Source organism: Camelus ferus, chromosome 1 (assembly GCF_009834535.1).
Source record: "Camelus ferus isolate YT-003-E chromosome 1, BCGSAC_Cfer_1.0, whole genome shotgun sequence".
Classification (NCBI taxonomy): Eukaryota; Metazoa; Chordata; class Mammalia; order Artiodactyla; family Camelidae; genus Camelus; species Camelus ferus.
Window position 1 is genome coordinate 49,763,739 of NC_045696.1, and position 15,466 is coordinate 49,779,204.

At 39.9% G+C, this 15,466-nt stretch overlaps 1 protein-coding gene across 11 annotated transcripts in view; it reads left to right on the forward strand.

Annotated features, from left to right (window-relative positions):
* The window catches only part of PHLDB2 (pleckstrin homology like domain family B member 2), a 100,831-nt gene that overhangs the window by 47,759 nt on the left and 37,606 nt on the right, over positions 1 to 15,466 (forward strand). For 9 of the 11 annotated variants that reach the window (XM_032478888.1, XM_032478879.1, XM_032478857.1 and 6 more), the window contains 2 exons: positions 1,430 to 1,567; positions 12,282 to 12,410. In XM_032478888.1, coding sequence (XP_032334779.1) covers positions 1,430 to 1,567; positions 12,282 to 12,410 — 267 coding nt within the window. The remainder of the gene's footprint in view (positions 1 to 1,429; positions 1,568 to 12,281; positions 12,411 to 15,466) is intronic. The other 2 variants (XM_032478895.1, XM_032478905.1) reach the window with 1 other exon arrangement.

Below are 15,466 nucleotides of genomic sequence, written 5' to 3' on the forward strand. Positions count from 1 at the left end.
TTTATCTGTTTTATGAACAGTAATGTGTATATGTTAATCCCAGACTCCCAATTTATCCCTCCCCTCCTTTCTCCTTTGGTAACCATAAGTTTGTTTTCTATATTTGTGAGTCTATTTCTGGTTTGTAAATAAGTTCATTTGTATCTTTTGGTTTTTTTTAGATTTCACATATAAGTGATATCATATGATATTTATCTTTGTCTGGGTTAATTCACTTAGTGTGATAATTTCTAGGTCTATCCATGTTGCTGGAAATGGTATTATTTCATTCTTTTTTATGACTGATATTCTATTACATGTGTGTGTGTATATATATATATCACATCTTCTTTATCCAGTCCTCTGTTGATGGACATTTAAGTTGCTTCCATGTCCCGGCTATTCTGAATAGTGCTGCTATGAACATTGGGGTGCAGGTGTCTTTTCGAATTAGAGTTTTCTCTGGGTATATGCCCAGGAGTGGGATTGTACGATCATATGGTAACTCTGGTTTTTTAAAGAACCTCCATACTGGAAAGTGCCCTTTTTTTACGTTTCCCTCTTCCTTCTGTTTCTTTTTTTTAAATCCAATTAGATGCACATATGAAGCCATTTTTAATGTACGTGTTGGATAACCAACTTTGTCTTAACTAGTATATACTTTCTGACCTGCTTCAAGATCTGTCAGGTGATGTGCCATATATTTAGATGTTTAAGTTCAAATCCAAGAGACATTTTCTGAGCATGTTAAATATGAGTTGGGTATCATCTTGACACTGTGGGGAAATTTACATGTGAACCAAACATAGACCTCACTTTCTAGAGGTTTACAAACCAGGGAGGAGACAGACATATTCTATAATTGTAATTAAAGAAAGAGGCAATTTTTTTAACACCTCCATGAACTGAGGCGGAGCGGCTGACTCTGCCTAAGAAGGATCTGTGTGTGTCTGTACTCACAGTTGATGCAGGTAGCCCATGAGTGGGAGGGGACTGCTCAGCTGTCATCTTCTGCACAGACCCTGGAAGCCCCTCCTGCTGGCGTCGCTAGGAATGCAATGCTCGCATGCTGGGCTGAGTGTAATTTTCGCTTCCCGTGCTCTGGGGACAAACAAAGACGTGGCCGCTCCCAAGATGGTTCACACTTGAGCCTGAATCTAAGCGAATAGGCAAAGTACCCTTGAGAAGTAAGCAGAAAAGGGGTTAGCACAGAAAAATTAAATTAGAAGATAAGCAGTGTTCTTAGCAAGTATATTCTGGCCTCTCCTTTCCGATACAGGAATCCTGAGTCTCACATGGGCTCTGTGGAGTGTTCCCTAAGTTCCACAGTCTGGCTAATAACGGTAGTACTTCCTGAAACTTATCGCTGTTAAAAATACACCTCTAAAGTGGGCAGCTGAGGAATTTCCCTGAAGATGAAACACCTCTGAGTTTTGTTTTGTGTCCTCAGTTGGATATGGAATGTGCTCTCTTGGATGGAGAACAGAAATCGGAAACAACCGAACTCATGAAAGAGAAGGAGATTTTGGATCATCTAAACCGGAAAATAGCAGAACTGGAAAAGAACATTGTTGGTGAAAAGACCAAGGTAAAAGAAAACTATATTTGAATGCTAATTTTATGGGCAAGATGGTGGTCCCCTTTGATTGAATTTAAATGTTGTATGAGTTACCATGGTTTGGGATTTGTGTGTCACATTCCTGGAGACAGTGGCACCAGAAACAAGGCCTAAGATGAGGTAAGTTGTTGCAGACTAAGAGCCATCAGGTACAGAGCAGCTGAGGCTGAGAGAGTGGTGCCTGATCCTTGAGCTGATAGTCATGGTGGCTTATCTGCTGGAGATGAGTGAGTAGCTTTTTTCCATCAGCCTTTCTGCTCCTCTGCTTCCACTTTGTTTTTAAAGAATCATTTTAGTACTTTGGAACTTATTTACCATTGATGTCCTGTAGGGATGGCTTAAGCATATTCAGATATGGTTGCCTCATCTCTTTTCATTTTTCTGTTTATTAAAAAGATGAATGAGAACCATGCATCTCATCTGTCTCGCCTTGCCATTGGCTTCAATGCAAGTGCACTGCTCTTGGGAAGATGCGTTGCAGTCTTCAGGGGATCCTCACACACTGCCAAGTGAAAACTGTCTGTGACACAGTTGACACTTATTTTAGAAAAAACCTTACACATTTCAGGCCACAACCTGAATGTTGGCCAATACCTCCTAGAGAAAGTATAAAAAACCTCTTGCAGTTTTTAGAATTCAGGATGGCAGTTGAATTTTTTATTGTTGTTGTTTTGTTTTTCTGTTTGTTTATTTTCTCTGGGAAATATTTCACTTACTCTCCTCTCATATTCTGAGTTAGTTACAGCTAAACTAAGCCTAAATTAAAAATTAAAATTCTAATTTGGGAAAGAAAAAAGCAAGTGAGCTGTAACACATTCTTTCTTGCTCATCATGTTCTCCATTAAGCTAAGAAAAAGAAAAAAAATTCAGTTTGAATAAATTTGAGTGATAATATGTGGAAAAGATTTCTGCTGAATGTGGCTTCCTTTGGGGGCTTCTCTTTGTTTGAGGCCTATAAATAAGGGCATTTGATCTTGGTGCCAGAGAGTGAGCTCAAAAATGTACTGTTAGAAATTGAAATCAACTTAAAAGCTCTGTATCAATTTCTTGGTTGCCTGCTTGTCAAGATTAAACCGCACATCTTTTTCATATTAAATTTTATGTATGTTCCTTCTGGCTCCAGACTTTAAAGTAGTAAAGAATCCATTTGGGTAGTGGGTATATTTTCCTGTAAAAGCTCAAAAGCTGTACCAAAGGATTGATTGTCTAGTTCTGCCGCCCAGGAGGATTATGGCTTTCAAAGATTCTGCACTGATACAGCATGAAACTTTCACTGGAAGAATCAAATGTCTTTGTTTTGGTGCTTATTAGTATTTTACTATTTATGTCATACTGGGAAACTTGTGGGACAGAGGAATCGGTTGTCAGTTTCCCTCTGAACCTGTCTGCCTTCTCCATCCAGGTAGCTGTTCATCTTTGTGTAACCCACATATGACGTGGCCTGTACATTCTGTTTGTCTGTCATTAGCATCAGATTCTAACAAAAGTGAAGCAAATTGAGTCAATGCTAAATCTCACTTCCCAGGGACAGTTGTGTAGTATTTTCCAGACCTAAAGTAAAGGCGGACCTCCAGGAACATGGGTGGAAACAAGCAAGGAGGCCACCCACATCTTTCCTATTACTGTGTCGGTGGTTTGGGAGAGGCTGTGCATGGGAGAGGGGACGGTGGGGGCTTGAAGTATGGAACCAACTCATGCAGCTGTCAGGGGATTAGTTGGTCTCGGAAGATGGGATTATTATCTGTCATCACGTGGTGTGAAAAATGGCAGAAACTGGCTTTGGGTGAGGGATTCCAGGGGAGAATGAGGGAAGTGGGAACAGACCGGGCTAGATGATATTACTGCAGATTCTTGACAACCAGACTCAAATAGAGACTCCATGCGGCTTGGCAGCATTACTGTTTCTCACATAAAGTTATTCCACCATTTCATGGCACGGCTATTTCATACCTTTGCTCTGTTCAAACTTCTGGTCCACTTTCCCCCCCGGCTCTGAGATGATCTCACCACCTACTTCAGTGAGAGATTAGAGCATCCTCTCTTCCCAGCTAAGGAAGGCTCTCTCTTCCCTTCAAAGATCTGTCACTTAAGGTGTGCTCAGAGTGCCATCTCTCCGTCTTGAGGTCTTCAGTCCTTCTGTGCCCCACTCCCCCCAGCTTCTCCCTCTTTACTGATGTTTATTGTCAGTATGTCAACATTATTTCTTTAATTATTATTATTTTAAAATAAAATTCCTTCTAGCAACTACCTTAGCTAGTTTCTCTTCAGCATAGCCAAGCTTTTCAGTGCAAGTTTCTCAGTGCACCGTGTGTCCTCTTCCTCAGTTCCCAGTTAACCATTCCTTCCATCCTTGTTCTGCTGCTCCATAGGATTTGCTCCTGTTAAGACCTCACTGCTGCCTAGTCCACCCACTGGGCACTTTTCAGTCCTCTTGTGATCTGACCCCTGAGCTGCAATCGAGACAGGGGGCAGCTCTTTTCCTTGGCACTTCCCCTCCCCTCCGCCTCCATGTACCACACTCTTCTGGTTTTTCTTCTCTTTCTCCTACTTACCTCTCTGACTTCTCCATCTGAGTTCCCTTCTCTTCTTCCTCTGCCCTAATCCAACCAGTCGTTAGAGTATTTGTCTCTAATCTGAACCCTTGTCTTCTTTTTTCTCTCTTTTTAAAGCAAGCTCAGTCTTTCCCAGAAGTCCACCGAAAAATTCTGCTCGCTCTCATTGGTCTGAACTAAGATACATGCCTTGAATCATTCACTCTTTTAAAAAAATTGACATATAATTGACATATAACATGATTTTAGTTTCAGGTACACAACATAATGATTTGATATTTGCATGCACTGTGAAATGATCACCACGGTATGTCTGGTTAACATCCGCCAGCTCTCGTTGAGAACTCTCTTCTCTTATACTCTCACATTCTTTTATAGTCATGGCTTTAAATAACCTGCACGTGCTGGTGACTGTGCGAATGTACGTCTTTAGCCCACAACCCTTTTCTGGACGTCTGACTCAGATCCTGTTGCCTACCTGACATCTCCACTGAGATATTTCACTGGTGTGTCCAACTCCACTCTCCGAAACTATGTCTTAGTCTCACCTTCCCCCTTGCCTTCCACACACCCACCTGCCTCCCGTCCTGTTCTTCCTCTGTTTTTCCACCAGGAAATGGCATCTCTATCCACCTCTATGTCCAAAGAGAAACCTGGAAGTAGATCTTGACACTTCTTTCTCCATCATTCCCACTTCTAATTGATTACAAAAATATTTCTCAATAATTTCATCTTCTCTGTGTCCCCCCTCACAGCATTCTCTTCTAAATCATTAAAATCTCCCTTGAGTTCCATTTTCATTTGCTTCCCTTCAGTCTGTTCTTTTCACAGCAGCCAAAGTGATTTTTTTAAAATATAAATTAGGTCATATCACCCTGGTTTGTGTTCCCCTGTATTTTATATAAATCTAAATTCCTTACCTGCCATGAGCCTTTCTGTCACCACTCTCCCCTCTCACTCCCCTGGTGGCCTTCTCTTTGCTTGTTTAAATGTTCATCGTACTGTCCTGAATGCCAAGACCGCTTGCAGACCAGCATCCCCTGCCTGGAATTCTATGCCTTGTTGGTTCTGTTTTTCAGGGCTTGCGTTCAGTGTTAGTTTTCAGAAATACCCTACCAGCCCCTTCCAGCTCAGATTATATTTTCCCTGTTGTTTTTTGAGTCCTTTTGAAAACCACATTTTACTCTTTATATTTGTTTTGGGCTTGTTCGGTATCTGTTTCCCTCTCTATCTTGTGCAGTAGGGGCAGGAACTGTTGTCCACTGTATCCACTGTTTATCCAGCTCATGGTAGGTGCCAGAACACTGCCCAGTATTCAGTGGGAATATTGTCCTTGGATCTCTCGCTAACGGCGAGTCCAGTCTGGGCCCGAACAGAAACACTGAGCCAAACACCTGCCCAAGAGCTACGTGCAGCCAAAGTTCAGGACAGCTGGGATGGTCCACACAAGCAGTCATGCCCGGGCACTTGAATCACGCTGCCCAACGTGCAGAGTGTAAGACAGAGAAGGAAGTGGCCTTTGCCCTTTTGGATCTCTTTCCTCTTCCATGCACCTGTTGCTGCTGTCAGATATAAACTATGGAATGAGAAAACCAACACCTGAAAAGATATCCCTGTTGGGCAAGCTCCAGTTCAGACGTCGATAGCACATCCTGTAAGCTGGACCCTGGTTTTTGGGGGACAAGGCCTGGAGCCATAGGAAGAAAGTTTAGTAGCATCTCAGAGGTCAGATCCTGCTGTGAAACTATTGACCTCAATTTTTTGGCTCTTGAGACCAGTCTTCAACATTATTTCTTTCAGCTGATTTGGGAACTATCATCCCATGTTACATATTTAGTGTAGATTAATGTATGTCGTAGATGACTACTATTTATTACATGTTATCATATAAAACAAAAACTATAGACATAGTTATGTATACAACATATAGATGATGTATTCGACATAACGTATAGGTAATGTATTCAATTATAAATATTGAACAATTTTGCAGCGGTTCCCTGGGCTGACCTTCACTGCCCTTACGGGCACCACTGTTAAGAGCATCAGTGTACCTGTTTCCATGTGCCTCTGAGACACCTGCCTGCTGTGTTCTCAGACAGTGGCCACATCACAAATAGAGTCTCTACGAACTTGGATGAACCCTGAACAAATACAAGTAACTGAATTAAACATAAACCCAGAGAGAGATGTTTATTTGATGAAGCAGTAAGCAAAAAGCCACAATGTTTTCTTAGGGCAAGGGAAGGGAGAGAGACTTGTTAATCTCTGCACTGGTAAACTGTTTTGGTTTGATGGGCTTGGTGACTGGGAGTGGGGAAGCCACCAGAAGCTCAGTTTGGACAAAAGTGGCTTCTCTTCCCCTTCACTTCCCCCTCAAGGCAAAGCCCGATTTGGGGCAACTGCTGAGAAGTATGGATATATTTCTATATTTGTTTATGCAAGTTTAACTTCTGTCTTTGTCTATTTCTGACTGTATTAAAAATTCAAAACTAAGGGTAGTTTTTCAGTTTCTCTTGTGTTTTTAGATTATCTGTCTCATCTCTGCTCCTTAACATCCAACAATCAAAAGTTAGTCGTACTGAAATTAAATAAAATGGCTAAGGAAAGTCTCTGCTTCTGGAGTCTTGTTGAAGAGTCTTTCCATTACCCAGATGGCAATCATACAGCTCAAACTATCCTTTTGTTTAAGAATCTGCCCTCATCCAGACAGACTGTGATATTTTGTAGTTATCCTGGCCTGCACATTTTTATAGCTAAACACACTTAAATATGTGAACTGAAGCTTAAGTCACTCTGTGCCATGAAGCAAGTTCCTGAGTGAAATCTTGAATTATTTGACTTATTTTTCTATATAAGCGTATATACTTGTATCTTAAATGGTTCAATTGTATTCTCCATTATTATCTTGCCAAAATACCTGTTACTTCCTCCCCATCCTTCCTTCAGAGCCAGGGGAAGACAGAGAGTCTGCCCAGAATTCCTCAGCAAAGTGTTAATGCCTCTTGAGTGCAGAACGTTTGCCAAGTCACAGGCAGTGTTTAGAAGGGACCCATCCCTTCCCGTGCCTCTTTCTTACATTTCAAAGTTAGCTCCCTGGTTAGAGGAAGTGGAAATATATCCTGGGATTTAGGGATTAAATCAACAGAATTCCAGATTACGGTTATTTTTTCTGGTGGTTGGTTGTTTGATTGCATAAAGCCTTAGTGTTCTGATTTTCCAATGTTTTCTACACTAGATGTCCATCAATTATGTAGTTAAAATGTCAAAGCCAAAGGAAAAAATATCCCAGGAAAGAAATATAAGAATGTGCTTCTTTAGAGGCAGGCAGAGAATGAGTTCTCAACAATCTCCATCTGTGGACACAGGTCCATAATCTTCCCTCTGCAATTCTGAAAAGTTTCATGGGGAAAAAATTTTTTTGTAAGAGTGGCACCAAAACTTAATTGTTTGCAAAACTTGACTTGGAGTGATATTCACACTTGGCGTGAATATTCATAAATAGCTGCAGAAATAGAAGCATGTTTGGTCACAGGGAACTGCCCCAGACCTTGAAATGCCTTACAGTGTATGCAGCATGAACTGTGTTACCTCTATCAAATGCAGACTGTTCTGAAACAGGACATATCTGGTCTTAAGAATTTCAAGTAAGTGATTTTGGCTTTAAAACAATTGCCCAATCTTGAACCTCTGAGGATGCCTGCCTCCCAAACTATCCTACGGGGCTTAGGAACTGAAAGGAAAGGGATTCTCAGGTTGTATGGAGAGGACTGTGGATGGGCTGACCTTAAAAATGATGGCTTAGGTGCTATGAATTGTAGCACATGACTGCATCAATTCCAGTCTTGATCCAGTGTTTCATTAAACATGGCCTGAGCTGTGTGTTCTGGTTTCTGTGCTAAACAGTTTGGAAATTACAATGATGGATCTTAATTTTTAAGAAACTCTTTGTCAAGCTAATAGAGCTGCCAGATTTAGGGAAAAATACATAGGATGCTGATAGAAATTAAATTTCAAATAAAGAGAAAAATTTTTGGTGTAATTGTGCCCCATCTATTATTTGGGACATACTTACATTTAAAAAATCATTTGTTATTCATCTTAAATTCAAATTTAACTGGGTGTTTAATTTATCTGGCAACTTTACAAGTCACAAAGGCATCTTTTCAGGGCAACATTGAACCATCTGCTTATTAAGTATTAGTTAGATATGGTCAAAGTATTTTTATTGGTATTCAAAAATTTCCTGTCTAGTAGTGGAATTCAAATAGATCCAGCAAGTTAAATTTCAATTCCTTTATTCAAGAATACAACTTAGAGAATATTTGTTATTGTCTTATAACCTTAGATCTAGCAAAGTAAGTTGTCCTATCTATGACAAGCCTTAGGTTATTAAATTCATTCAAGATTACTGGGAATTCTTGTGTACACATTCAGATCATTTAGGGTAAGTTTATAACCACCCTTGATGACTTATATGATTAGAAAAGAGTCATTTTACATCTGAACTTGAGATGCATCGTTCCTCTCTGAATGCATATTGGATATTGGAATCTCATAGTTCTTTTTTTGTTTGTTTACTTGAGGCATTTATTCTGAATGTAAAACTTTTACAACTGCGGTGCTACTTCTAAGAGAGGACTTTTATACTACGAAGGAAAGGTGCTAAGGTCACATGTTTTCGGAACAAGGTTTGATAGATCCTAAGTTAATGGTCCTGTGTCTTCATTAGCAAAGTCAAATTATAGTTAATTTTTCTTTGCCTTGCACATCATCCTAGGTGGCTAAATCACTGATTTTTTTTTTTAACCTGGTTACATATGAGAAAACCTGGAAGGATTTTTAAAGTGCTTGTTCCCTAGCCTTACACCCCTGGATTTCTAAGTGGAAGCCTGGGAAATGGTACATTTAAAAGCTCAGCCAGCTCATTCTAAGGTGCGGTCAGGGCTGAGCAGCAGAGAGCTAAACAGCCTGTACCCCATGAGGACAGGGATCAAGTTACCTCTTTTCTCTGTCTCTAGTCCTCTTTTAAAGATTGATTGACTGAGTGAATGAAAAGCATACTGCGGAAGCAGACGTAGGCCAGATTTTATATACTGCTTTCCACTTCCGTTTGCTAGTGAATAATTTAGCTTTGGTCCTTTACACACTTAGGAATATCAGTCTTATATATGCAAAATAGGCAGAATCTGGCAATGAATTTGGGAACCAGCTGGATCTTCCCAGTATGTCAAGAGAGGACAAATCAATTTGAGGAGGCTGGAGGCAGCCACGTCTGAGGGAAGTCAGGTTCTGGTCTTTTGTTTTATAAACGCCCCCCTGTACATCTGGATCTTCCTGGAGTGGTCCAGTTCCTTATAATATTATTTTTTCCAACAAAATTCAATTTGTTATATATATTTAAAATGTCTTTTAATTCATTTGTTTCCTGAAAATAGATTTATGAATCCTAAGGAAAAAAATGTCCCAATCTGATGTTTGGAAAATATCACGTGCCTGTTGTAGTTAGAATAGGTGACTTTCCCAATTTAATTCTAGGGGAAGAGAATAACACCTGGCGTTAATATTTTACTTGTAAGGAACTAGAATCCCTGAACCCTGGAAAGCCATCTAACTTGTCCAACTCTCTGTAGAAGGTGATACTTTCAGCTCTAATTAACTGCCTGCCTAAAGCTAATTTTCCTTTGAAAATTTCCTGGGCAGTAAATAGAAGAAAGGTATATTGATTTCATTCTGGCTCAGAGTTGGTCTGCTTTTGGCTCTTCTGGGAGTGATATCACCCCTGTGGTCCCCTGTGATTTATGGCCGGGCCCATCTGCCACCAGTGTTTCTTTCATCCCTCCCTTTACTTCCTTTGCCCTAGCCTTGGCCCCACTAAGCTTTTGCCCTGAGACCCAGATAGTGGTCACAGCATTACAGATAAACCACAGGGAAGCTGCAGAAGGTTCTGATGGTGCCTGCTTGCGTAATTCTTCTAACCGCCCCCTTGTCTGGAATTGTGAAACATCTTGAGCACCTCAGAAGGAAGGCAATATGTAAACATAAGGTATATTTTATCAGCTGTTTATTTGTGCTTGTTATTAGCGATTAAAAAATTGGCAACATCAGAGGAATAGTTTGGTTATTTCTTCGGATTGGAGACCCGTGTTTTAGGCCAGTGCCTTTCTACCTTATTAAATACCGTTTCAGTATTTTCTGTCAAAGATAACTTTACATTTTAGGGCTTTGCACATTTGCTGTGTAATTGGAATGAATAGTCTTCTTCTTTGTTTAAATTTCTGTTTGGAATGAGAATGGCTACAAAATCCGATGATATAGAAATAGAACTCTTTGGGGATAAAATTCTTCTGCTCTGTAGTAGGGCAGTCTTTGATCTGCACACAACGGCACTAACATGCTTCTTAGCCAACAGAAAACAGGTATTCTGTACTGCTGGCTTTATTAAAGGGAAAAAAAAGTATTAATTCTGAAGCTAAAGGCAATCTAGCCGGCCCCAGTAGCTTCAGTCTTCCTGTGCGGTAACACAGAGAATCCTTCATTGTGTGAGTGACGCGTCACTTCTCTCCCTCCTACGCCGCAGCTGAGCACAGGGAGCACCCTGCCCACTGAAGACTGAGGCGGCTTTCTCTGCGGCCTGCTAGCGTTTAGGTTGTAGAATCACTTTTCGATGGATAGGTGAAGTAGGATTCTCAGTTTCATGACTTTTGGGTTTAATCATTTTGAGAGTAAAAAGGCATGTCTGCAGCAAAATAGACATTTCTAAAATGCCCTTGAAATTTTAAAATGTAAGCCACCAATGGAGACTCAAGTGAACTGGTGTAGGTATTGATGTCATGTAGTTTCAAACTTAAACCGTAACATCATTTATAAAGACTCTAAAGATATGTTTACACAGGAAATCATGGCCATTTGGATGAGGAAATAATAGTAAGTATAAATTTATGGGATTACTTCAAAGCTTCATCCTTTAAAAAAATCCTCTGTGATATGCTTAGAAGCCAGTTTTATTCCTACCAAATCAATAGTGAACATAAGGAAAGTCATGAGGTGGTGTTTTGCTTGCTGAGGGTCAGACGATGGTGGTGCTTCACACAGTGCTTTGGTTTAGGCTGAGAATGTCACACAGGGAGACAGTTGGGTCTAAGATTGACTTCAGGGGTTCAGAGTATCATAGAGGGGACATAAGGTGGGAAAACTGGCACTAAACAGACTGAAGTTTGTTTCTCAGTGTACAAGGTGGCCTTGTAAGACCGTGTAATGCTGGATTACAGGATTTGGAGAACGTCCAGGGTCACTTTGGAGTGTGTGACTTGAGAGGAATTTAGTGTTATCATCTCCTTTCTCTTCTATCTCTGACTCCTGGGTGTTCACCTTTCCTTCTTCTAGACCCCATGTTTCAATCACTGTAGGGGGCGTCCTCGTCTCTACAGGAAACATCACGCTCTTGGTGTATCTGCGTCTCGCTCATCTTCCTCGTGCTGCTTTGTCAGTCTTTCATTTTTACTAGACCTCTGCCTCTGAATTAGATGCTCTCCTTACGCTCTGATTCTCCAATTGCTTAAGCTCTGAAGTTTGCCAGATAGCTAAAATTGTTCCAGATGACCTGTATATCAGTTGGGCACCTAATGTGCCTCTGACCTGAGAACAAAATTTCAATGATTTCCAAAGCTTGCATAACACTTGCCTTCAGCAAACTGGACTCTGACAGTCCTCAAGGTAAATGCCTGCTTCCCTTTGTCTGGTTCTCTGCCAAGTGACTCTTTGCAGGGCTATCTCAGGAATTCAGTTGGCATTTCTTTTGTTCTTTGTTGACCATGGACCAACATTCCCATTGCTCCCCCTGCTATTGTAATGTGCTGGCAGGAAGGAAGGGAGGAAGGAAGGACGAGGGTCGTCACCAATACCTGATGAGTGGACCGGGTTTGGAGAACGCAAAACTGGGGCCCCTCGTCTTTACGGCCACTGATACCCCCTAATCCGAGTCACTAACAAGATATGTTTCTACAGTCATAGGATGTCTGGAGTTTGCTTGTGTTTGCTTATTTGTGTTATCCTTGGGAAATGTTCGCTAACGCCTGCTTGGGGTGTGAAGGTAATTTCTATTCTTCTATTTTCTGATTTCTGAAATTCAGGAGAAGGTAAAGCTTGATGCTGAAAGGGAAAAACTAGAGAGGCTTCAGGAGCTTTACTCCGAGCAGAAGACCCAGCTGGACAATTGTCCTGAGTCCATGAGGGAACAGTTACAACAACAACTGAAGAGGGTCAGTAGCAAACAGGAATGTGCTAGTTGTTCGTTATTTTTATTTTTTTCAATTAAGTTCCGCTTACCTATGACTTTCTACTTCACATAGCATAAATTTGCATAAATTCGCATAAATTCTGGTCATTAGATGCGTTTTAAATAGAAATCTGCATGCTGACAGTATATATTATTCTGTGCCAATCAGTTTAAAAATTCCTTGTTGGAATCCTTCTCCTCATTAACAATGAAAAACATTTCTGGGGTCCTTCTTTGTAACAAAAGAGAGCTATTATGGACATGTAACCGTCAAGATTGTAGCTGTTTTAAAAACAGCTGACATCTTTCCCTGCCTTCTCTGCTGCATCGTGAGTACTGTTTGACCTCAAATGTATTTTTCTTAGCTTGATTTTATACTCCCATCCACAGATTTTTCTGTTCTCTGATTTGCTCCCCACCACTGCTCATCATTTTGTTTTTCTTTTTCTTTCTTAGTAACATTAAACTCATTAGCTTGATCACAGTAGTCAAACAAGACCCAAGATGCAGGGCATTTCAACATGTTCTCATACAAGCTTTGTAATTTTTTAAACTTTAGTGCCACATAGACCTTCTAGGTGAACTTCATCAGGTTATTCTTCAATCTTTTACGCTGGCCGTGTTGAACACAACCTCGCTACTTATCTTTGGAAACAAGACTTCCTAGGTGGAGAGTTTCGCAAACACCCGTAAGGCCACTTAATATTTCATAGCCTCTTGACAGCTGAGTTCTTTGCTCTAAACAGCGGCCCAAATAGACGTGACTCTGGGGAGACAGTCATTAACAGTCTGGGACCTCTAGAGGAGTCGCGTGATTAGTACTAAGTGACTAACAGTTTACGATTCCATGTGAGTAGCAAAGAAGACTAGTTCATTCATGTTACTACGTCTGTACCTTCTTGGAAATGGGCAGCTTGGACAAGATCAGTTAAAAGAGCACAGCCTTGAAAATGTGTATGATGTCCTTGCATACAAAAATGTTTGATACCTCTGAGTGTCACTAGGTTATGAAAAATTACAGGTGAAACTTTTCAGTGTATTGCACAGGTTGAAAGCACCTTCATAAAAAGTACCCAGTACAGACAGGTTAAACTACAGCATAACAGTTTGAATATCTGTAGTTTTTACAGTATTGAATCAAAGCTTCAAAAATGTTTCTTCCCCTTTACTCATTATATTGTGTACAACTTAATTTGCTGTAAGATCATCAAATTTCCTGACCCTCAGTGTCACAGTTCTCTGGAAATCTTGTGATAAAAATGATTGGGAAAAGAATAGTATTTGTAAAATTATTTTAGTTTGTAATTTTTTGTGCATTTATGCCAGTTCACAAAAGAGATTGGGAAACATTTTTATATTTGTTTACTCTATTCCAGCTTTCTTTATTACTGAAGATTTTACGCAGTCACCATAATACTTTATTTGGAGTCAGAAGCGTGATTATGTACTTTGTTCTGCCTTCCTTTAGTTACCCAGTTATTGCTACTATTCTTTACAAATATTGCTTCAAAAAAAATTTGGTAGATTCTATTAATAACCTGAAGTCAGGCTGATATAAATAATTACTGTTTGCTTAATCTAGATTCTGTAGAAAAACTTATAAATTTGTATACATTCCAAGGACTTTGACTACAAATGAGGAAAGGAAATGATGCAGACAGCCTATTCCACTAATTGAAGGCAAAGACTCTTTCCTCTTCCTTTCCAAGCAGAGTGCAAAATTCTTATCATAAAACCCTTTTCTTAGAAGAGAAAAATGGCTTGTGGCAGCTTCTGTTCATCTTATATTAAGAGAGCTACTAATTCTTGTTTTCCAGAGATGGATGATGACCAAAATAACTCTTCACCAGTCCCTTGTCTTAATCAGTAAAAAGTTCATTTATTTCATGAGAAGTCCATTCATACTCGGAACTTCCTGTGTTATTACAGCCCATTTCCCTTCGGACTTCAAACTCTCCAGAATAGCACTCCATTACAAAGCTTTTCCCAAGGCATGTAAGCTAGATTCAATAAAGTTGATTTTATTACAGCTAACTTCATTAGGTGGCAAGTTAGACAAAATAGAAAATAAATGAATAGGAAGGAAATAATTTTCTTTCACTGTACGTTGTCCCAAATACTTAAGCAGAAATTGTAGAATGATTTTGTGCATATTACACTATGGATTTATGACTGGGCTTCTTACCCTTGAATCATTGTTCTGTAGGCAGAATACAGTTTTCATCTGATGTTGATTTCATGGCCTGTGGCTTAATGTAGTTGATAGTGAGCTCACCAACCGAATCATTCTCTGGAATACAAGAAGTGTGGGGGACGAAAAAAAAAACAAAACTAGAGATAAATGAGCCTTTCATTTGCTAGGAGGCTCCTGGCTAGGATAGTTTTTTTGTGTTTTGATATTTATTCAGCTGAATGGTTGATTTTGGTTTCCTGATTTTTTAAAAATTCTATTCAGTATAAATAAAAGCAAAAATAAACAAATGGGATCTAATTAAACTTATAAGCTTTTGCACAGCAGAGGAAACCATAAGCAAAACAAAAAGACAACCTACAGAATGGGAGAAATATTAGCAAAATATGAGAATGACAAGGGCTTAATTTCCAGAATATATAAACAGCTCATACAACTTAATAAGAAAAAAACAAATAACCCAATCCAAAAATGGGCAGAAGACCTAAACAAGCAATTCTCCAATGAAGACATACAAATGGCCAATAGGCACAGGAGACCTTTTTTTTTCTTACTGGCTCTACAATTAGTTTGTTTTTAATCGACAAGTCATTCAACCTCTATGGCCCTCAGCATCCTCATGTATACAATGAGAAGGTTGTACTTGATGATTTCCATTGTATTTTTCCAAATTCCAAAAGTATGCAAGTGAAGTGTTTGACGTAGTGCATCAGATGGAGAAACAGTAACAAGCCCTGAGCCCCGTTTAAATTTGCTTTCAAAGTTGGCCTTGAGCTGTCGTGAGATTATTACTGGTAATCAGGTTTCCTGGCCATACCACATCGCTTCTTCTATCCCTCTACCAGGCA